This window comes from Lissotriton vulgaris, chromosome 4_1 (assembly GCF_964263255.1).
Source record: "Lissotriton vulgaris chromosome 4_1, aLisVul1.2, whole genome shotgun sequence".
In the NCBI taxonomy this organism is placed as follows: Eukaryota; Metazoa; Chordata; class Amphibia; order Caudata; family Salamandridae; genus Lissotriton; species Lissotriton vulgaris.
The window spans coordinates 577,521,331-577,546,417 of NC_141691.1; the positions used below are offsets into that span (position 1 = coordinate 577,521,331).

General features: G+C 43.1%; 1 protein-coding gene across 5 annotated transcripts in view; it reads right to left on the bottom strand.

Annotated features, from left to right (window-relative positions):
* PDE1C (phosphodiesterase 1C) overlaps positions 1-25,087 on the bottom strand; it is a 1,706,308-nt gene that overhangs the window by 17,081 nt on the left and 1,664,140 nt on the right. For all 5 annotated transcript variants that reach the window (XM_086964785.1, XM_086964792.1, XM_086964789.1 and 2 more), the window contains one exon: positions 19,020-19,085. In XM_086964785.1, the coding sequence (XP_086820911.1) occupies positions 19,020-19,085 (66 nt within the window). The remainder of the gene's footprint in view (positions 1-19,019; positions 19,086-25,087) is intronic.

Sequence of the window (25,087 nt, forward strand, 5' to 3'; positions counted from 1 at the left end):
ATGAGATGTTATCATATCATTCATTAATGCCTGCTAAACACACGTCACCGCCTTCATGGGACCGGTGTAGTACACAATATTTGACAAGCACTGTGTAATTGAGGCTCCTCTAAACCCATACCACAGTGGCAGCACACCCTGGCAACCACTGACGGGTGTAATAAAAATTGACCTCTCAGGACCTCAAAAGAGGCTGAAAATACCTTGAATGGTATCAGCACACCATCTCTATACAGATGTACTATCCTATGCACCCCATGGTTGGCCCATTCTGCTGAGCCTCTCAATCTTCCACCCTGTTTAATTTGCTACTAACTTTTCAATGGGATGGCCGGGGAATAGGGTACCTGAGTATGATGAAGTGCACAACGCCAACAGTTTCACACAACTCTCAATGCAGTTTGTATTCCCCCTGCCAAGAGTATTCTATACAACACATCTAGGTCTGGTGATATCTCCAAATGTGCTTCCTCTGGAAATCTTTGTTAGTGAAACCACTGTAACAAACCATTGTAACTGTGCCGCTAAGTAGGAGGTTTCCAAATATGGGCCAACTAGTCTTCCCTTGGATGGCAGTTGTTGTATTTTATACAAGGTCAATCTGCATCTACCTGGTTCGCATATAAGGGAAATCAACAGGGAATCAAGTTCCCAAAAAGAGCATACATGGTATCACCATAGGCAGTGTTTGAAAAAGTAAAGCAGTTGTGGTAATGCCACCACTTTTGATACTCATATTCATCCTGCCACTGAAGGCGACAGTGTTCCCCAGAATTCCACACATGCCCATAGACCTCTAGTAACCACACCAATATTACCGTCCAATAAGTCAATGGGTGCATGGTATAATCAAACTCCCAGATATTTTACACAGTTCCCTCCCAAATAAGTCCCATTAGATCCTCAGGTTGCGGCACATCTTTCAGTAATGGGAACAGATATAATTTATTCCAATTGATGCATAAGCCAGAAGCTTGTCCAAACCGATTTAGGAGGCTTATTGCAGGAGGTAAATCTACATTTGCATCTCTAAGAAATAACAACCTATCATCAGCATTTAATGCTGAATAATGCTGGATACTTTGTACCTCCAGTCCCTTGTAGACCCCTCTGGTCCTCACACAACTAGTTAGTGGTTTGCAAACAACAATGGTTAAAGTGGGCAGCCTTGGCACACCCACTTTCCCACCACATACTTTTCGGACATATGCCTACCCGTTCGGATTCGTATAGTTGGTGCCAAATACACTAGCTTCGTCCATTGGACAAATCTGTTACCCAATCCCATTTTATTGAGTACCCTATAGAGTAAATCTCAGCGAAGACTATAAAAAGGCCTTTTCGATATCTAGTGCCACAATCATAATTTTCATTATTGAAATCAGATTCCATAATCGCCAGCACCCTCCTGATATGATGAGCCATATTTCACCCCGGGATGAACCCAGACAGGACTGTATTTATTAATTTGGATATTAATGGTGACAGGCGCATTGCCAAAACTCCACTAAGTATTTTGTAATCCAGATTAAGTATGGTAAACGAAAGATAAGCAAGTACATCCTCCAGGGCTCGTCCCTGTTTTATCAATGGGATTACTAAAGCCTTTGCAGTTTTGGGGCCAAGCGTCCCACATCATGGGCAGCTGAGTAGAGATTGATCAACTTCAGTGCCAACGCGTCCCTATAAGCAGCATAGAATTCCACAGGGAGCCCATCAACCCGGGTACCTTCTCTCCTGCCATATGCTTTATAGCAGTCTTCACTTGCTGAATGGTAACATCCCCACACAGGTCCTTCACCTCCTCCACTGTAATCCTCGGCAAGTCTATTAGGTCTAGGGGAGGCATGGTTAACCACCAATGGAGTGAGACGTGCTTTATGGAGCTCCCACCCAGCGACCCCCCATCCACAAATATCTTGCAGACCCACACCCGCAAAACATGAATACGGGGGTCGAGGGGCCCTAGGTAACGGTAGGGAGTGTGCCAAAAATGACAGCCGCTAACTGAAATGGGGTGTCCTCGGTGGCAGAGGAGGGAGAACAAGTGAGGCGTTTACCCACTAGTACAAGAGGAGGAGAATAGCCGGCGGATGACCCCGCTGCGAGAGCGGATGCTGTGACGGAGGTATCAGAAGTGAGCTGGGCTGCTGATGGAGAATCCACAGAGGCGATGAGGGAGAAATAAACCCACCAGGAGTGCGGCACAGTGGAGACAGCCTGGGACGGAAGATTCTGGAGCCGGGCTGTGGCGACTGAGACGCCTGACAGGATTCTGTACGAGCGAGGCAGTGAGATGGTGAGGTGGACTAATGGCAGCCAAAAATGGCAGCCGCCAACTGAAGTGAGGTGCCTCTAGTGACGGTGACCCCACCGTCCCCGCCGGTTGGCAACTCACATCAGCAGGAATAGAACGTCACCTACAGAGAATGGAGAGGATCACCAAAAGACGACTGCAGGACAATATGGACCCAGGCAAGAGACAGGAACAGATGGATGAGGGAGAGGTCACAGGGGGAGTGACAAAGGAGACCTTTCAACCTAGTCACACACTGGTGGACCTCATGCATGCAATCACGGCCACCCACAAAGCCCTTGAGGCCAAGATAGACAACATAGGGACAGACTTGAGCCTCTTAAAAGACGATCATTGCCATTTGGCAGAAAGAGTAACCAATATTAAACCCACAATGGCAGAGATCCTCTCGGAATATAACAGAGATGAGAAAATCCCTAGAGGAAGTACTGAACAGGGTGAACATCCTTTAATCAAGGGCAGAAGATAGTGAAGGAAGGTCCAGAAGGAATAACATCCGCATTCTTTGAATTCTGGAGAGTGAGGAGGGTACCGACATGGTGCAATACCTAGAAAACTGGCTGAGGACAGAAGTGGCCCCAGAGGGACAGTCACAATTATATGCTCTGGAAAGGGCACAAAGAGTACCAGCACAACCTACTAAACCTGGTGTCCCCACGCCTAGTGATTACTCGCTTGCTCTATTACAGAGGTTGAGGTCATATCCTGGTACAAGCCCGTCAGAACAAAAATCTCCAGATTGGAAATTGAGACAGATATTTTCAGACTTCACATGAGATGTGCAAAGACAACGTGCCTCCTTCCTGGTGATGAAGAGACACCTCAGACAACTACAGACGCCATATGCCTTGATGTTCCCAGCCCGGCTGCGAGTGGTATCTCTGACGGGAACTCAGTTTTTTCAAACTCCCCAGGATGCGTGAAGCTGGCTGGATAGTATCAGGAGGTAGAGGGATAACTCCCTGGTGCAACCCCCGGGAAGACGCAGAGAACCCAGGAGAAAGTCCACATGCCTTCATCAACAGAGGCCAGAGAGGAAAGACAAAGAGTCCTTCCGGAAGTAGCACCGAAAAGCCAGGCGGGCTCTAATTTCAAGTCTACGCGAGGGGAGATTGAAGAGAGAGAACCAGTTGGCTCCCGAAGTTCCAGTTCAGTGGAGGAGTCCAAAACGGAACTTCCTAAAGCTACCACCAAGTCAGTAGATGAACTCATCTGACTACAGGACTCACGAACACCTGAAGGACCGGGTTTTTAGAACCCAGCGGCGCCAGGGAGAACGCCCGATGCCTTCGAGTTCCCCAGTCTTGGTAAACAGAGACACAGGACACTTCTTAATGACGTCAAAGACCAAAGTTTATTGGCTGCAACCAGGAACAGAGATCTACGAAGCACACACGGGTGGTTCGCTAGAGACTGCACAAATTCAATGAGCGGAGCATGGTCTTTTATGCCAAAAATCAAGTCTCAGGCAACATTCAAAATTAGCATCAAGCTCATACAAATCGACCAATGACAGTGTGACAATTTAAAGGTAGCGAATGATGACAATCTCATTCTCCGTTGTCCAGCCCACCAGAAATGACCAAGCACATTCCAGATTTCTTGTCGGATCAGGCCAGACAAACCCATCATAAAAACCCTCGACCCAAATCAATGATTATGTCGTAAATGAAAGGCAGAAACAGATTGGAAGTGAGATGGAAAGGTGGGAGCAGTGTACCATAAACTCGGGCATGTCCTACTCTTTGATCTTGATCTTTATCTGAGCAGCTGCTTAACAAGCAACTGGCTCAGCGAGGTCAGCCTCGGGCAAGGAGTCAGTTTGGCCAGGTCATTCAAAAGTCAGCTAAGGCATACGTGTCTCAAGGACTCGTTCAGCCGCAGTCAGGGCCTATGTGAGGGCAACCATACAAAATGGCTGCCGTACACAAAATGGAACCCGAGGGTTCAAACTAAATCCTTGAATACAGAGCATTCTCTTAGATCGATTCATGCGAAAACACTCAGACACACTACACTCGTCATTTGCGGTCTACTGACACCAGAATCATCTATTTCCGATGACCTTATTTGAACGGGTTCGGAACCACCGAACAAGACCCAAAAACTCACGGAACTACACACCATTTGCAGAGAGACAATAGAATGTCGCCTCTTGTATCCTTTTCTTTCTCCCCCTTTTTGCTCCTGAAAGTATGGTAAACACAAAGGACAGTGGGAACACCTAATGCAACTGAGAGGGAGGTGTGGGGCACATCCTCTATACTCATGGAGAGGGGAGAGCCGGGAGGTGGGAGACCAAGGGCAACTCGTCAAAATTTCACCCCCTAAGCACAACTGAGCAGGAACTCTGCGGAACAATAGTAACTAGTATTGACTTTGGATGGGTTCTGGACTATCACCTGTCCTAGGGTTGGGATGTTGGTAAGTTAATTGCTTAGGGTTTTTTTTTAGTTGGGACTAGGCATGCCTGTGATAACGTAATAGGTGGAACGTTACTAACATTGTTCCAATGGGTTCTGTAGGGGAATGCATACTATGACAAAATGCCATTTAATTCATGCATATCTGACTAGAAGGGGTGTACATGTAGCGTTATTGCAAGAAATGCACATTGTGACCAAGGAGGGGGAACCCCTGTGGAGAAGATCGAGAGGATAGTTGTATTATATGAATTTTTCCTCCTACGTCAGGGGATGTTCATATAGGTGAGAGCAGAGATCCCATTTCAGTGCAGTAACCACATAATAGACCCAGAAGGGAACTGTGTGGTCCTGATAGGGAAATTAGACAGCAGGGATGTGACAATCAGGAACATATATTGGCTAAATACAGATGAGGCTTCATTCCTAGCAGCTCTCTCCAGAAAACTGGCAACGCATTTGACCAGGTCAGTGATTCTTGGTGGAGACTTTAACTGCATTACAGATACTGAATTAGACCGCTCCCATCCACCCCAGAAAGGCCTCCCCATTGTTAGAGCAGCGGAAGCACGGCAAGGGTGGCAGCACCAATGGTGTCTGCTAGATTTCTGGAGGGCATTACACCATAGGGACAGAGACTACTCATTCTTCTCATGCCTCCATGACCTGCATGTTCGACTTGACGCCATACTTTGTTCCCCAGACATATATGAACATGTGAAGACAAGCGAGTACCTTGCCTGGATGATTTCTGACCACAACCCCCTGCTGATGGGACTCCAGTAGACAAAAGAAAGACCACGTATCCCCACTTTGTGGCTCGGACTGGAAGCACTGGAAGACCAGGTCTTTCAGACGTCAATAAGAACAGAGACAGAACAGTATTTTGAGACCAATACAGAGACTGCTACTAATCCAAAGGTGGAGTGGGAAGCCTTTAAAGTTGTGATTAGGAGGAAGTACATTTTGAGGTAGTGGGAATCGGGGTGACACTACTACGAGACACAATAATGGCAGAAAAAAACCTTTGAGAGCTAGAGAAAGCAAGACCAAACCATAGAGAGCTACAGGAACAACTTTTGGAAGCCAAAGAGAAAGTGGGGGAACAGGTAGAAAGGCTTAGTGTCCATCAACTGTGTTTTTTGCAATTTTCACCCCGAGTGGGCTGGGTATGCTCAGACGTGAGTCCCAGGCTCTCCACATCACTGGAGTCAAGCTATCCAGGCTGATAGCCAGAAACCGGCCCTTGGATGCTTGATTCCGGTCAAGGAAAGACATGGCTTGGTAGTTCGGGCTGGACTGTTCCCATGAGGCACAGGGTCAAGGCTGATTTGCATATAGCCAGTGTCTGACCTAGGGTGGTGTGGAGTGCAAGAAAACGATGGATTTATGCCTAGATCTTTGTACTGGGGTGAATGTAAGACATTGTTCGGCATTCTGTCCATCAACTGTGTTTTTTGCAATTTTCACCCCGAGTGGGCTGGGTATGCTCAGACGTGAGTCCCAGGCTCTCCACATCACTGAAGTCAAGCTATCCAGGCTGAAGAAGGCTGATAGCCAGAAACCGGTCCTTGGATGCTTGATTCCGGTCTAGGAAAGACATGGCTTGGTAGTTCGGGCTGGACGGTTCCCATGAGGCACAGGGTCAAGGATAATTTGCATATAGCCAGTGTCTGACATAGGGTGGTGTGGAGTGCAAACAAAACGATGGATTTAGGCCCAGATCTTTGTACTGGGGTGAATGAAAGACATTGTTCTGCATTCTGTCCATCAACTGTGTTTTTTTGCAATTTTGACTATAGGAACTACATGATTCAAGCTCAAGCAGAAAGGGATAAAGCGGGAGCAATGCTAGTATGGTTAGCCAATCCGACCAATAGAGGGTCGACTATACTGGAGATCATTGATGACCTAGATGGGGCATTGCATAAACAACACAATATCAATAAGGTGTTCCTTAAGTACTATGGGGAACTGTATAGGAGTAGGACGAAGTATACTTAATCAGATATTGATGACTTCATAGGAACCACAGGCATTGCCGACTATAGATGAGGAAGCTGCTGAAACGCTGGGAAGGGGCATAGAATTACAGGAGATTAGAGCAGTTAATAAAAACATGGCCAGGAAGAAAACTCCGGGCACAGACGGCATTCCAGTCAAGTTTCACTTAATGTATTTAGAAATTTTGGGACCGAAACTAGTGGAAATGTATAATCAAGCTAAACAAGGGGGTATGCTACCAGGCTCAACTAGGGAAGCACTGATCATCCCACTGCTAAAACCACGGAAGCCAGCAACAGATAAAACAGTCTACAGGCCCCTCTCTATGTTAAACTTAGATTACAAGATTATGAGCAAAATCCTGGCTACAAGGCTGCTTCCACATATGTCAGACCTAATACATTTAGATCAGGCACGTTTTATCCCCACACATAACAAGGCAGTAAATATTAGGAGATTAATGTGTATCCTAGAGGCAGAATCATATGATAAAAATGAGGCGGTCATATTTGCGGTAGATATCAAAAAGGCATTTGATAGCTTGGAATGGCCGTACCTTTTCAGTGTGATGAAGAAATTTGGGCTGGCTTTGGATTTTTTCCAGTGGACGGCACTGTTATACACTGACTTTAGAGATCGTGTCAAGACTGGGGGTCTAATCTCAGAGGCTTACTCATTGGGGAGGGCCACATGACAGGTCAGGACTGCCCGCTCTCTCCACTGAGGTTCCCTTTGGCCATGGAGCATCTGGCAGCCAGGGCCAGATCGGGAATTTATTACAGGGGATTAGACGCGTTGTTCTGCATTATATGCTGATGATTTGCTGCTGTTCCTCCAGAATACAGGAGAGGAACTTGAGGGAGCTTGAGAAATGCTGAAATCGCTTGCAATAGTATCAAGCCTTACAGTTTAGTGGTGGAAATTGTGCCTCTTCCCCAATAGAGAAGGAGGTGAAGAGCCTCCTATGGGAGTGCAAGCGACTTGGGAGAGTAGATGTCTCCCATATCTAGGAGTCACCATATACCATGATAGGGCGGAGATATTGGAAGGTAACATAGGGAAAACAATCAGTAGGGTGAGGTGAGTCTTGCCTTCTGGGGGACCCAACCCCTATCAGTCATGGGGAGAATATCCTTACTGAAAATGGTGACACAGCTGAGACTGTGCTACCTGTTCGGGGTGATGCCTGTCTAGGTACCAGCGGTAATGTTTTGATGCCTGAAGTCACTGGTTATATCCTTTATATGGGGAATGAGTGGATGATGGGTTGCTTGGGCTACTCTAACTAGGCCAAAAAGGACAGGGGGTCTAGAACTCCCAGATTTCAAATACTACTATCTCGTCGCTCAGCTGCAGTGGTTTACGAAATGGGTAGCCGGAAGGGTGAGAGCTACAGAACAACAGAGCAACGCAGTCCCTAGCCTGAAAGAATGCTGACAGAGAGGAGAATTAAGACAAATGAAGTCAAAGTAATATGTAAGTGCTGGGCTAGGAGCCTATAGAGGTCTAAGACAAAAGAAACGTGTGCCCCTGAGATACCACTGACCCTATGTATGGTGCTGCCGCATAGGGGAAGCTGGAGAGGCCTGAGAAAATGGCAGGAAGCGGGAGTGACCACCTTAGGCATGTTATATGAGGACGGACCCCTGCTCCCCTTCAATGAATTTAGTGAACATTATGACGTACCCCAGGGTCACATTTTACTCTAGAACACCTTCAGGAAGGCAACATGTAAACACTGGGGGGAGGTTCTCTCAGAGCCTCAGACGTCAGGAGGGGGCCAATATGTGGTGTGAGCTGCAGGGACTTTGTAAGCAGTTACTTGTTTATACCGCCAACTTAAGAATGAAACACTGCCTGCTCTTACTCGGTTATTGCAAACCTGGGAGGAGGACCTGGGAAGAGCTGTGGAGGACAAAACATGAGGTATATTGGTGAAGAGAGCAACTAGAAACGCCAGATTTCAACTAATTTCTATGTGTTACATAGAGCTTACCTTACACAGGTGCGCATCAATAAACACTTTGGGATTCAAACAGCCTTGTGTCCAAGATGCAGGGAGACAAATGAGGCACTTTTACATATGTTCTGGACTGCACTAGGATTGGAGACTTCTGGAAGGTGGCAACTCTTGTAGAGGAGATAACAGAGGAGGTACAGCTGACATTGGGGCACTGTCTCTTACACTGGTTTCCACATACCTCAAGAGTCAAAGTATTCCAGGTTCCAAGACTTGGAATTCTTGATAGCTAAAAGAGAGATCACTAGAAATTGGAAATCACATGGGGGACCGGGGGTAGAGCTATGGAAGAAGGAGTTTATGAGATGGGCTTCTTCTGAGGGAGACATCCGGCTGAGGGAAGCCAGACTGGGCAAGGGATCACTAGATACAGCTAGAGCGTGGGAAGACCTAGTGACATTACTCAAGCACCCACCAGGAAAGGAAGACAAAGGACCATGCCTTGAGGTGTACAAGAAACACACCTGCATTAGGCAGAATACACAGGAACATATATAATCAAAGCACGCCTAGGGGGAGGCAGAGGGGAGGGGTAGGATTTGGGCTGTTAATCAATATATGTAGGGTGGGCGACCATGCTACAACAAGCCAACTGGCAAAGTGAATAAGAGTGGAGGGGAATAGTTGATACTAGCAGACTGGATAATGCAGACAATATAACAATAGATAAGAGATTGGAGAGTTGTTTGAACATAAGTGAACAACCAAAAGGTCGACTACGACTATGTTTATCCAGTATAAGTAGTATGTATGAAAACTCTGCGAAGCTAAACCGTATGCATAGTAATATTTGTGAAATTGTAAGAATCCTTCATAAAATTTGTTTAAAAAAAAGGTCTAATAAGTCTAGAAAATCAGTGATAAACTGTGATGGCAGCTCCAATGAGGGAGCATATAACTCTGTATAAAATACCCTAAATCTGCTATTGATGGCCTCAGGCGTACAGAGGCGTGTGCCGCTCTCAGAATCCACCCCCAGGATCTGTGTGCCTCTATTCTTAGGATCGTGGCATAGACACTTCTAGCACCTCGCATCACGTTCTGGCAGTGCCTCACCTCAAGTTCGGGCAAGCGTCAAAGCCACTGCATTGTCCAACTCCCTCTGCTAAGCGAGCCCCTCGGGCTTCACTGCTTCAAACACGCCGCAGTTGAACTTTTTCCAAGTGTGTCACTCACATTTCACAAGTACCTCCGTAATTAAGTGTGAATCACCAACTTAGTTTTGGCTTTAGGCCCTGCTAAAATGTAATCACAGCCAAAGTGCACTGCCCCGCCTCCAAAACTGTTTCAAAATGTGTTTTTACAGTTCGGATTCATGGTCAAGTCGTTGTTTTGGGGGCCAGACATACCGCACGTGTTGTCAGGTAGATACATTACATCTGACAGGGGACTGTAACACAGGGATTTACATTTCACCAATTCGTATTTTATCTTCGTATTTTACATTAGATGGCTACACTCACTCTAATTCTCAGCAGCCGGCAACACTGTTGCAAAATGTCTTTTATACTTTGCGTGGTTAACAGGGGTTTTAATCTCCAGTTGAGGTTCCACATTAGGATGTACAGACGCCGCACTGTTTCCATGTACCACTGCAACATACTCTGCCCTTCCGCCACACTGTTCCTTTAACGTCACTCTGCTTCTTTCAGCTTCCAAAACCTCTGGCGATATTCCGGTCACAGGCCTCATCCACTTACCAGCTTCTGGGCACGGTACTGAGCCGGGTCACCCGCCAGTCTGTGGTGCAGCCACCGTAACACACAGGAAGAAGATCTCAGCCACACTATTACAACATGTATTTTTGATTGCCTCCAATACACTGTTTCAGAATATATTTTTGATTGCCTCCGATATGGAATGGAGAAGCGTGGCTCAATTGTTAGAGCGGCAGACCTTGATGCATAGGTCTGGCCCGGGACTAGGGTTCAATTCCCACCTCAGCGGCTCTTGGACTCAATCTCCCCGGACCTGATAATTCTCGCCTCGGTGCCTAGTCTAATCATGGGTCTGTTGTATTTCATTATCTTAATTAATTCATCTGTTATATTTCATTGCAATTGTTCCCATAACGAAGGGAGATATGTTGTATCTTGAGTCTCCCTGCTGCTCAGCTAGAATGTCTGTGTTGTGGAATGTTGGATGGTTGGAATGCTAGTGTTTTGTGAATGTCAGTTGGGTGAGGGCTGAGCAGCAGGACAGCTGCTACTGATGGGGTTATCATTATATCTTATTATCTATCATATTAATTTAATAAAGTAACTTGCTTAATCAACAGGGAAGTTCCAGCTTCTTATTGATTACATCAGGGTCCCACTCTGTGACTCTGAGCAATAGCTTGCTTAATCTCCACAACAGCCCCAGCAGCGCTTGGATGCCTGGCTTTACCGTGGGGGTGCCCAGTAGTGGACATTTCACATGGAAAAGCCAGGAAGGGTTCCACAGCAGTATGAGTGCAGCGCCGGGACGCCCCGTCGTGTGGGCTTCCGTGCGCTTTGCAAATACAACACATTTACATTTACATTTAGAAATCGCTCTGTTTTTTTGCCAGTCACAGCCCTCATCCATGGCTGCCTGGCCTTTAGATCATTTTCCTGAAAGATAGTTTTGGCCTTTAAGAAGGAAACACATCTCATAGGTCCTTTGAGGAGATTTGTGTTCTTAGTTCAAAGCCTTTAGATGCAATATTTGATGACAAGTCACTCTTTTTACCTTAGATATGAACATAGTATCTCAAAAGGGATCAGTAAAGCAGAACTATATTAAGGAGGATTTTGGTGTGAAAGAGAATCTGTTGCAAGGAACCATTTACATTGGCTTATTATGCATATATTGCTGTGTCTCAGTGGCTGACATAATTTAGCAGAAACCTCCCCAATTATTTACAGATAATGAAAATGGAGAAACTTACGAACTTAGGTATTTGCTTTTCGCTCACGACTAGTGCCAGCATGTATCTCTCCACTTTTCACCACACCCGGCCCTGATTGGAGGAGGGACCGGCAACCAATGCTACTAAAGAGCTATCAGCCTGGCGGCGCGGGACACAAAGACTTTGCTCAGGGATAGTGATGGGGTGGGACTTCATACCCCAGCACGCATCTCTCCACCTTCCACCGGACCTGGCCCTGCTTGGAGCAGCCCAGACGAGGCTGGATTGAGTCATCCTTCTTTATTCTTTAATAAGGATACTGTAAGTCACCTCTTTTTACCTTATGTTTGCTTTTCCTTTATCGCTGACTGGTTCTGGCACGAGCTCACTAACATCAAAATAGACATAAAGAAAGCATCTCTAAACCCACCTCCAAAAGGCATTTCTACCACTGGTACTATACTACCTTTTTGTCTGGCACGATGAACATTCTTAGCAAAGAAATGAGAAATGTGGAGGATAGACTGGAAGCTACTCACAGAGCAGTCATAAATGGCCTCTTTATGTCTAAAGATATGACGGGCAGCGACCAATTCCTGTGGAAACACCCCCTAACACACGAAGAAAGCCACAAAGAAATCCCTGTGTCGGAGTCTCACTCCCCTCCCAAATAGAAACGACTACAAACTTACAATCAGACGTGCTCCCAGCTAAAAATAAGGAAGGGCTACTAAAGAAAGGTGAGAATTTAGAACAGCACACAGAAGGCTTAAGTCCATCACCTTCTTGTCAGAAAACCGTGCTTGAGATAATGAATCTGAAGAAACGAGTACAGTCAGTGGTACATGGCATTACAAGAAGATCATATAACTTAGAAAATGGGATGTCAAAAGCATTGGAACTATTGCAAAAACCCAAAACCCTCTGCCTTTTCTCTTGTCGTCAAATGGAGAAACATCTACAAAATGTGAACAAACCTCTGCTGATAAAACTCCCCCTGAACTCTGTAATGGTAGATCCTCAACTCCGATTCAAGTAGCAAACACAGGACAAGACCCCCCTTATTCTGGGGACTAACAGGCCCACTCTATTCCCCTCCAGTGCTTCATCTTACAACCTATTGCCAGAACAACCTACCAGGCGGTAAAGCAAGAATGGGGGAACAACACCATTTATAAAGGGTGACACTATCCATCTTCTTCCGGAGTCTACACCTTATGTCTTGATCTTAGTAGGAGTACCCACTTTGTGCCTGCTACAAAGGGAATTTGGTGAAGAACTCAAAAACCAAGTGGGCAAATGGATCACACAAAGGACATGCATGGTAAATCTACTATCCAAAGGCATAATAATGGTTAGAAGAGTCAGCTGGATAGACATCCCCACTTGGTGGAAGATATATTGTCCAGACTCAAATTTGTGAATCATGGGAGTAACATTAGAGCATTTCCTTTGGGCTATTTTTACAGACCAGGTTGTCCTCCCCTCTCACCAAGGAAACGCAACCCCCATACCAAAAGTAACACAACATTGCCAGCGATTCCAGTAAGCAATTATTCCACTTATCTATCCTGTTTAGAGGAAACAGACTGTCTTGCAATTTTCACTAATTTTAATCCCATACTCAAAGAAAGGGAACAATCAATGCATATTAGAGAAGCTGTTAAAATTACTGACATGACAGCCAAGGGAAACCACAATTGCATTAATGTAGACATTGGATCAGTCACCACCAGGAGAATGATATACTAGTTTCTTGGACTATAGCCAACTTGGCTAATAAACCAAAAACAGAGGGCTGGACAAAATTTGTAAAGGGGCCCAATAATCCATAGTAGACATGGTTTTGAGATACTTTTGATATAGACAGCTTCACCTCATTATGTACAGCCACTACAGTATGTAGGATGGAAAGAGAAAATTGTGATTTGATAGTCCAGATTTCTACTGCTGTTCCTTTTAGGAGTATCAAGACATCCCTTGTCTCATCTTTCTACCAGCATCTTTTATTAAGCTTGAACATTACCCAGATTTTTTTTATAGTAAACTATTATTACATTATTTTTATAGTACCACGGTTAAGGTCATAAAAGATGTGGGCAATGCACTGGGGAGTTTTCTCTCTGATAAAGTGAAGGATATATTTGGGCTATCCTGTTTTAGGTAAACCCTATAATAGCTGATAAAATCCAGCCGAAAGGGAAATAGCCCTCACCAGTGTAAACATATAAACACTAAAAAAATACCTTCACAAACTAAATGCCATTCTAAGAAAGAAAAAGGAGAGGGAAAGAGTCATTTTTATTTCTCCCTGAAGGGTCCAATACAATGTAGCTTTGTTAAACAAAGTAGCAGCAAGAATGATTCAGCTTGAGTTTTGTTGTTTAGGGATGTCACTAAAATATTGTTTCTTCTTGCTTTTGCTTTTTCCGTTTTTTGGTCCTTGGTCTAAAGATACAGAGTTTAGAAGCATGCTTTAGGTCTTATTTAATTATTTTATAAATTGTAGAGAAACAGGAAATATCAAAATCATATTTGACATTTTGTCTTTGTTTGATTCTTTCACTAATAGGTACAATGGCTGGTTTCATAAAGAATATTTCCCAATTTGTACCATCACATTTACCCACACACATAGAATGGTTAAAACCTTTTGATATATCAGCCCCCTTTTCTAGTGAGCCAGTACTGATAGTAGGTGAACTCCAAAGGCTTTATACATTCAGTACAAGGTGTAGTGACAAGTATATGTGAAAACAGTGCTGTCACCAAGCTTTTTGGGATAGATGTGAAAACATGACACCAGACTTTTTGAAAACATGGAACACATTGTCACTTGGAATACTGCTGCAAAAGGTTCTTACCAAGTTCAACAGAGATTGGAGTAATATTGTTTACATTTGCAGTGATTCAGCTGCATGTATGAAAAAGTTGTATGATCATCTGTCAATATTGATACCTGAGCTGAAGTGCTTCTCTGTAATAATAATAATAATAATCCACATTTGATAAGCGCACAATCATCCGTAAGGGTCTCTAGGCGCCATCGGGAAGATTAGGCAAGCTATTGCCCAGAGTCACATGGTGCTGGGCTAATCTGCCGTCGGTGCCGGGGATCGAACCATGATCTCCAGATTCCGGAGTCAGTCGCCCCAGCCACACCTCTTCCACCTCTCGTAAGAGATCCTTGCCACTTCCTAGATGGTATGCTTATGAGCTATTTATTGTATGGGAAGTATATTTTAATCTTTACAAATATACAGTAGTTCTGAACAAGACTTGGGGCTTCGATGACTCCTCTGAGGAAGATGTTGGACACTTTAGCAATTCTTTGTACGCCACTACTTTGAGTAAGCTAGCTTTTAAATATAACCAGAAACTTATGGTTCCAAATGCCACAGGGGAAGGTTGCAACTTATCCACCTTATTTGGACTAAGAGGACAGAGTAATATAGGCCATATACTGGTTTCTCTAAATCACAGTGTAGCACCAATCAATCTGGTAATAGGGAAACATTGCATCAGCAATCATAATCCTCTTTTTCTAACATTATCGCTGAGTTCAGCTTTGAATAATAATACATACTAAAGAACACATTAATACAATTAGGCAAAAAACTGTAACGATTAAATGGTTTTGAGTTGATCCTGAAAACTTCATGTCAGAGCTAATAAGAGGAAATAAAGGTTATTTTCACTCCTGCTTTAAGGTAATGCAGATAGTATCACAATTGTAGATGCACACATTTCAATTCTAAAACCTGTTAGCCAACATCTGAGCAAAGTTGTCAGAGGTAAATAACAATGGCCAAAGGGGAGTTTTGATCATCAATGTACAAAGGCACGCAGGGATTTAATTAAGCACTTACATGCTTATCCAAGGGATTGGGTGGCCATCCAAAATAGCAGAGTATGATACAAATGGGCCATTAACTTAAGAAAGAAGAATTGATCAGATACCACTTGGGTTAGCCTAGTACAGGTTGCTGAATTAGGTATCAAGCTAGAGCCCAAGTGTTCTAATCATATTCTTTTAGTGGACCCTTCACTATGTGGCAATGACGTTTGTAATGATTTTCCAGGTGTGTTTTCGCAATACGCGGGGTTGTTAAAAAACTATCAGCACTCTACAAAATTGAAACCTAAGGCAAAACATATTACTCATAAAATGAGGCCTATTCCATACCTCATGCAGGTTACCCTAATAAAAGAATTGGTGAACCTAAAGAAAGGTCACAATGTTTGGCTTCTGTGGTCATTGCTAGCATGTCTTCTGGAAAAGACATTAGACTGTGTGTTGGTCTGAGAGATGTACATGCAGAAAATATCGATCAATAGACATCCTCTTCCCTGCATTCATGAAGTGTTGACATTAATAAAGGATGCTAGTTGTTTCAGCGTTCTAGATAATTCCTCTGCTGTCCATCAAGTAGCATTGTATCCCGACTCATGTCATCTGACATCTTTTGAAACTCCCTTAGGTGCAAACCAGTATGCGTGTATACCTTTTGGCCCTGCCTCAGCAGCTGCTGCATTTCAGGGAATAATGTAGCATGTGCTGACGGATGTAACAAGTACAATGTGTTTTCAAGATATCTTAATTTACGGCAAAGACAAAAAGGAACATAACACAGTACTAAGAGAAGTTTTATTCAGGATTAGGGAAGTGGGACTCACCTTTAAGAAGGAAAAATGTCAGAATGGGGTGGGGTTTATGGAGTATCTGGGCCACACAATTTCCTAGAGTATATTAGGCTCAAGTTAAATCTTCTAGAGGCCTTTGAGTTAACAGTATATTCTTTGAATATAGAGAAACTGAAGTCGTTTCTAGGGCGCTCCGAATACTATTAGAAATTTGAGAAAAACAATGTATCCATTGAAGAGCTTTCATGTAATCTTTTGAAAAAAGCAGTACCTTTCACTTGGAGTGAAGTTTGTCAGTCAGCATTTGAAGCAGAAAAACAGAGTATAACAAGAGCTCAATCGCTAGGTAGGTTTGACCCTAGCAAAACCACAGTTTTAACTACCAACACTAGCAATAAAGGCTTAAGTGCCAGTTCAACGCAGATGGTAGAGGGAAGAGAACACAATGTATTTGTGTCACATTTATAACGGGTTCAGAGATTCACAAATCAGTTGTCAAAAAAGAGGCCCTGGCATGCTTCTGGGCCATAAGACGACTTCAAGTTTGTCTCGTGGGGCATAACCTTCATAATCAAAATAGATCACAACCCGTTTGTGTATGCTTTCACCGCCAAAGGCTCAATGAGAACCACACCTTGGTTATCTCATTGGACTTTTGGTCTGGTGGGTTACAATTTCAGAGTACAGTACTTTCCAAGAATATACTACATTTCCTATCTCGAGCTCCATCTGACAATTTTTGAGAAGTAGAAAGAGAAGTGGTACTTAAACTTTCAAATATAAATAAGACTGACTGGGAAGTGTGCATGCTGAAAGATGAAGTAATGAAACAGCTTATAGAACATATACAAGAAGGGTGGCCCGAATGGTGCAGTGGTGTACCCATGGGGTTGGAAAAGCTTTGGGAAGTCAGATTCAAGGTGCTTATCCAGAAGAATGCTATTTACCAAGATGAGAAAATTATACAGCCGGTAGAAATTAAGGAGAAAATAAGAGATCTGGCACACCAGGGCGCAGTCTCACCAAGAACAAAGTGTGTTTGGAGAACTGGTGGCGGGCAATGGACACCATGCTAGAGGCAAAAGTTAAGACCTGTCCAGAATGCATAAAGAGTGTCAAACCCCATCCAATCAGAAGCCTACCTTATCCCCCGTAGAGGTTCCTTTTACCCTATGGACTAAATGGGCCCTTGACATAATCGGGCTATTTACCTAAAATGATTAAGAGAGCGAATATTTTTTGTATTGGTAGAATACCATACATGATGGATCACAGCTAGATGTTTACATCAATTAAACATAGACACTGATCAATTTTCTCAAAGATAACAGTTTGGAGGAAGGTACACACAACATTCTTATCACAGACAATGAAGTACAATGACAGAATTCATTAATGAACTACAGATTCAACATCATAAAACTGCCTTGTATTACCCTGTGCAAATGGACTAGTCAAAAGAATGAACAGCATGGTAAAAGAATGCTCGCAGAGGGCAGACGTTACAGGTATTTCGGGCAAGTAAACACTACAGTAGACTCTATGGGCATACAGCACAACACCAAATTACATCACGAGAATCTTCAGTTTTGTGTCCCTTAAAAGAAGGAATCCTACAGTTAAAATGTCCAATTTTGGGGAGCAAGGAAGGAGTTTGGGTGAGGTGGGCAGGGACAAGGTATCTGAGAAGATATCTGCACATCAAGCCAAGTACAAGAACATGTATGATGTAGGTAAACATGTGAAGACATCTTCGTTTAATGAGTAGCTCTTCCCAAACCACATAGACATTATGGATTACGGTGGAATATCCCAGGTGGGAAGGAATGTAGTAAAGCTATAGAATGGTCAAATGTGGGGCATGGACAAGATTGTTCCTCATAAACCTGCTCAAGTAAAGACACATCTAATAGTGGATCAAGATCCAGGTAATCAAGATCCAGGTAATCAGCCAGGGAAGGATATAAGGAGTCCAGAAAAAGAAAAAGGGTATGCTATGCTCCATTTTGGCAAAAAGAATATGTTATGACCTAACTACCTTTCAAGGTATATTATTGCTTTTGATGACTCTTGCAAACTTTTGCACGTATTGTCTTCTAAGTACTGTATTTTATTGCTCTTAACATATTGTTGTGTTGAAAGCATAATCCAATATTGTAGTTTAATTTCTCCTGAGAATTAGTTTTCACGTCTTGTTTCCTTATCTTGTTATTTTGTATCAGCATTGAGTTTTTTCCATGCATATGGAGATGTCTTATAATTATATTCCCTTGTTATGTTCCTCTCCGCCCATCTTCCTGCCCCTCACTTGGAGTGTTCCTAACAGCTGTTGTACGAAGGTTCTATGCCAAACTTCAGCTGACTGGAACCTGTGAGGATGCATAACATGAGTAAAATACGCTAAATTAATTGTACCTTGATTCTTCATTGAAACAACATGATTATTGTTTTAACTCCTTTACCGCGGAACAAACTCCGCCGCGGTGCAGGAGTCCTGAAGAGTGGGTGGGGCCGCGTCAGCCAATGGATGTGCGCAGACCTACCAGGGTAGTGCTGCGACAGCTGTTGGCCGACACGCACAGCGAAGGGGTTAAAATTAAAACTACATCGGAAACAAGTCTTAAAAGAGCAAAGGATGCAGTTCCTGCAACTGCCACTCTAATTCTCTGTTAGCCTAAAAACAATGACAACAAAATTTACAATTTCACTGTATTTCCTAGACCAATGGTGTCATCTCACCTGGCAATTTTATCTGGCTTGCTGCTGGATCTGGGCTTGATGTATCATTTGAAGGACGCTTCAAACCTGTAAATGCAAATACAGATAGTTTTTTTATTAATGTAAAGAGGATTGCTTTGGAGAAATTTTGGCATGGTAGGAATACAGTATAAAAAAGAACCCATATGTCCTAAATCAAATTAGGACAAATGAAAGTCAACATACGTTTTTCACTATGTGGTAATTTTCAGGTGAGAGTCCTTAGGCTTTCATGCCATAACAGCGGGCTTACTTTAACGAAGAAGTGGGGTAAAAAAGCAAGTTGCTATCATGCCATACATTAGGAAGGAACAATACAGTAAGGATTTTAAAGTAGATTTCCATTGAATTTGTGTCCTTGTAGTTGGTGATGGAGAAAACACAGAGAGCACACTCATTAAACTCAACACTAGAAGGCAAACCAGAATTATATACTGTCTTTGTAAGTATTTACTCAGGACTGAGTCTGAAAACACAAAACAGATGTTTAGCTTTTTAGTTGCCTGCATACCTTATTGGAGACCTATCTCTAATTGCATACAGAGGTAGAGCATCTGTCCAATTAATGTATAGGAAGACTTCCATCAATACAGGGGAGTACACAAGCTTACTACTTTCAATAAACAGAACTATCTTTGTCTATGCCTGCCCCTATCAAAATATCCTAAAGAATAAAGTAGCTAATCAGCATCATGGAGAAAAGCCTATTGCACGTCCCACCTATTACACACATCATGTAGAGTACTGTCATGAGACTATAAACTGTTTGGAAGGGTATCTAATCAATCCACTGTTACAAAACAATATTTGAAAAGAAGGTGCGGATTATAGCAATCCAAGAGAGTATGTGGTTTGGTATATAATATAAGGAAAGGTTTTATGTAGTCAAATTCAACAGCCTGTGAAAGGTAGGTGGGGCCTAAGAGAAACTGCCGTGGGATGAGTATACTTTGCTAAATATTTACAGCAGAAGTGGCATCTGGAGAAGAGACATGGTTTATCCATTTGTGTGCATACCCCATATTTGAAGCACAGGGCTCATGTGCAAGCATGGAGAAAAGATGACTGGGTAGTTGAACAAAAAGTGCAAGAGCAGAGTAAGCTATGACTTAGGGGCTGATTCTGATGCGGGTTGGAAATGCTTCCCGACTGAATCGGGTTGGAAATGGTAGCCGACCCACTTGGATCGGGAGAGTCCGACCAACAGAGTACGATGCATCCGGATGCTTCAATATGCGATTTGGTTGGAGCCCCATTGACATCAATGGGAGCATATGTTCCTAACTGCATCATAATTGGGCCCTGGTTCGCTCTGAATCCTATTTGGAAGGAGCAAATGCCATTAGGAGGCCTTTCTAACCGCATCAGAATCAGGCCCTGGGTGGGAATGCTTTCCTTACCGCATCAGAATCAGGCCCATAGAGTGAAGGCTGCAGGAGGTAGACCAAACATAATCTGAATTATAAAAACTGGTGGGAAATTTCCTTCTAGTGACCAGTGACCAATTATGAAAGGTCATGTCAGGAGTTGTAAGTGCTATTTGGATTCACTTACAGTTACAATTAATCAGTATTGGTGGGCCTAGCCTGATATTCTTTATTGTATCCAAAGGCAAGAAGTGTCCCTAAATTGAATAAGTCGGTTTTCAGGCCCTTCTTGAAGTTCATATTTTTGGACTTTGCTTCAAGTTTGATTTCCAAGGTTCTCCCTCAAGTGGTCAATGTTTTTCGCCGCAGTTGCAGGCTGTCATTGGAGGGATACAATACTTCTTGCTAGCAAAATACAGCGAAATTGATAATGATCCTGCTAAACATCAGAGACATGATTGATAGTATTTAATGCATGAAGGGCCTAAATCATCTTAATTCTTCTGACTAGAGACAATGGCCTACTCTGGGAGACTAACTCAGGATGAGGATGTGGGCAAGATGGAATGGCAGATTAAAACAGTTAGTAAATTGGGGGCAGCTATAATAATCAGCAATAGCCTCTTTTGCAAAGCCTTGGAAGTGTAAATCCTTGATATAAGACAGATGACAGAAAATCATTATTTATCTTTATGTAGGAATATGTCAATCAATATTGATTTGTTCTGTTTTTGTCCCTAACAATATACACATAGGGCTCCTGTATTGTATTGATTTTCTGCTTACAGAACCTGGCTGTGATTGTTGCACCCAGAGTGAGTTCACTTTCTAATTATTTGCACACTCCACATTCTAATACATGAGTCACAGTATAATCTTTCTACCGTTGTTGACAGAGTACAAAATGTGACATACAAAACGAAGGGGTCTCGGATCTCTCACTAGTTGTGATGTGATAAACCTTAGACTTAACCAAGATAGCTCCAATTCTACACCTTGAAAAGCTCCTACAGAAGTCTTGAAATACACTATCTCAAAGGCAGGAAAAGTTCCCTACTTCAACCAAGACAAAGTGGAGCTACACCTGGCACTTATTGTTTGCAGCTGTAAATCCTGTCTAAAGAGAGAGTAGATTTATGGCATCAGAGATTTGGCTGCACAACAGCAGATGTTTGTCCAGCTGTCACGCAGAGCTGCCATTGAAAGCAGTGGAGTAACACTACAATATTGGCCACTGCACTGGGGATGGACCATGCCCAGCTTTTAAGTGGCAGTGGCATGATGTTGCACCTCACTGGCAGTGGGTATATTTTCCTGCTAATGAATATGAGTATTTTACATCTTCCTTTTTCGAACTCTTTGCTGCCTTCATAATTTGCCTCTTATGCGTTAATCCTTAAGGAATTGGGAATGACCATGGGGACATAATATTGCCATATCAAATTCTCCACAGTCTCCCCTTTTCTCTGCAGATTTGTTCGACCATTTTCCATTTTCTCTGTGTGCTAGTTCTGAGCATGGGAGCTGATGCGGGACAGGGATGCTATTGGATTCCTAGGAGAGTAGTAGTCATGGGTGTGCCTGGTAGGAGAAACATGAAATTCTGTCCCTTGCCCTACAAGTGGATTGGATTGGACAGGGAGGCAGACCAGACTGCACTATCAACTCACGCCTAAAGTTATTTTACAAGCTCAATTTATTTAGCAGGTAAAATCCTATCCAGTGTTCCTGCTGCAAAATCTTGGTGCATGAATATCAATCCTGTTAAATTGGGCAGAGAAATATGCAATCTCATAAATAAACTCCCCTAAGCATTTATATAGATCACAACCACAAGAAAATTATAATACAGAAGGCCAAATTAAACGTAGATAATTCAAAGGTTTGTGTGATTGGTACTAGCTTCCTGCCAAATTTAAGAAAGGAAGGGCTTAAATATGATTCATGGTTGAGTGAATGGTTGTGACTTCAGCTGAATGCTCTTGAGCTACCTGAACTTTTCAACTCACTGGTAAGATTTTGGGATGCAATTCCTCCCACAAAGTGCATAAGCATCCTAAATAGGTGGTATTGACCATGCTATATGATTTTTCAGGAAAGAATTTATAAGCATCTATGCAAACTACGATGATGGATAAGGAGTCCTCCTATGTAAATGGAACCAGCCACAGAGCAGCATCTACAACAAATGTGACCTGGAATGGCACAATTAGCAATTTATGAGCATCTGATATACTGGGAAAATACCAGGAATATAAGTTCAATTCAGTTTTGTTGCAATTTTTGAACATTGTAGATATAGGGTGTCCAGATAAAGCCTCCTTGCCTTTCAACGCAACTGATCTATGCATTGTTTTGGCATGCTGCTCCAAGTAACAGTCTTATAGGATAACAACATATTAACTGCAGACTAGGCTGAAGGCCCTGGCCTTTGGCCAGGTCAAGCTGCAGACCCACCACAAGCGCCCAATCCCAGTTATGCAAGGCCTTCAATGTGCGGAGCCAGGGTTTGCAGCCGGCATGGCCCATGACCAGGCCCTGCAGTTATTACCCTACAGACATCCTACTACGGACTATTTATTTATTGAGTAAAACTCTATTTCATCAAAATATCCATTTTCTGGAGGGGGAGGTATTTTATGTTTTTTTAGTTTTTCCAGTGATTTTTTATAGAACGTTTGCTGGAAAATGGCCACTTATGAATTGTTTAACTATTTATTTCTTAAAGATTAATCTTTGTGTAATGATCTTCCATCATTTGATTCCCAAACCTTGGATTCTTCTCCGTGTCCTTCGACAGATCACTGGTATCCTGTCTGGACTACTACAAGCACCTAAGGATATAATCAGTCAATTAATAAATCAGGGTTCTTGTAAAGCGAGACTACTCACCCGTAAGGGTCTAAAGGTGCTGAGGGGGTGGGGGGTGGATCTGCGTTTCAGTTGAAGTGCCGGGTCTTGAGGTCCTTCCTGAATTGAGGCAGAGACAGCGATTGCCTGAGATGTAGAGGCACCTGCCCTTGTGATAAGGTGAACAGGATATTTGTCACATGTGTGATGGATTAACCCATCTGCCAAACTCTAAATCCGGCCTCTACTGTCCTCTCTCTATGAGAAGCCTGCATCCAGTGCTAAAGAGTGAAGCATTTTCTATTTGCAGTTCATGAGCTTGAACTATAATGGCCACTAGTGTAGTTGAGTGAGACAAGAGTTTCTCCTGTCTCAACCAGGATCTGTCATGTTAGATGTTGTCGGCATATTTATCATAGGGTTGAGTACCTTTTGCGCCATGCAACGGGATGACAAAGCAACACAATTCTTAAGTCTGATTTATCAACCCATGCAATGCCACCTTGAGTGGCCCTGAGTGGCTAGATAAATCCAGTGTAGCACAACCAAAATCGCTGCCTTAGGTTACTGTGCCCTGGGATGATGTTCTATGGGAGGAGCGTGGGTGTTCCCAAGCATCCACCCATGGATTCTGAAGCATTCCAATATTTACCATTAGAGGTAGACCTGGGAATTTGTCAGAATACTACACCTTCCAGGGAGAGGCATAACAAGGAGAAATATCTTTCTTTCTCCTCGTTATGTCCTCTTTCTATGTGTACTGAATTCTGCAGCACACATAGAATGATCAAAATGTCTCAGGGAATTGTTTTAGTGCCAGAGGGTGTCCCTTCCTGCACAAAAACAATCCTGCTTGCACTGAAGGAACCCTTGCACCAAGGATGCATGGGTGCCTGCATTGGAGCTTGGCAGCATATTGTGCAACTGTGCTGGGAAAAGACAGGAATGTGCCGTATTATGTTAAATTGTGTAAATTCCAGACCTTTCCCAGTCACGCAAAGCAGCATGACTTGCTGCTCTTCATGAGTTTTGTTAAACATCCCCTTGCAATTATAGTGCAATGAACGCTTAGAAATAGTTTGTACACTAAAGAATTTCCAATAAGAGGAAACACGTGATACTTCTGTGAAAGTTGGAGTGATAAGTTTCAGAATGAAAGTGATGGAGCAGGGGAGAAGAAAACATTTTTGTACCCCCTTCAATGTTGTCCCCTCATAACTTTAATAATATTAATTGTGTGTAGCATGTAAACTAAACAACAAAGTACACCATGTATCCAACACAACATGAGGAAAAACGAACTGCTATTTGCGAAAAATAGTATTTACTAATGAAATATGAGTCTAACTAATATAGAGCTGTAATGACGAGAATAAACGCATGTATTTGCGCTTGTGGTAGAAATGTTATTGTGGCAAAAGAATGAAAATGGTAAGTAAATATGCGTATATGTTGCTTCGTTAGGTAACATCTAACAGGGGAAAAATTAGAAGGTGGGAGGTAAACAGAAGGGTTTGTTTGCTATACCTAAATTCTATTATGTTTGTTTTCAAAATAGTTTCCATTTCGGACTTAGAGGCCTAGTCTGAAAAGTGGCTCTTGCAAACGCATATGTTGGAAATGAAAAATGAAGGATTGCCCCCATGCATGCGTAAAGAGAGAATGAAGTCACAAGTGAATGGCCTATGCCCAGAGCAAGAGATTTCAAGGCTAGCCTGGCCTACAGATGATAGCTGTGCCAAAGTTGTCCAGATTTAAAAGCCTGGGAAAGTATGAACATTGAAAACTGAATGCGAGGAACTGATACAAAAGGATATACAAGTAAACATGAGA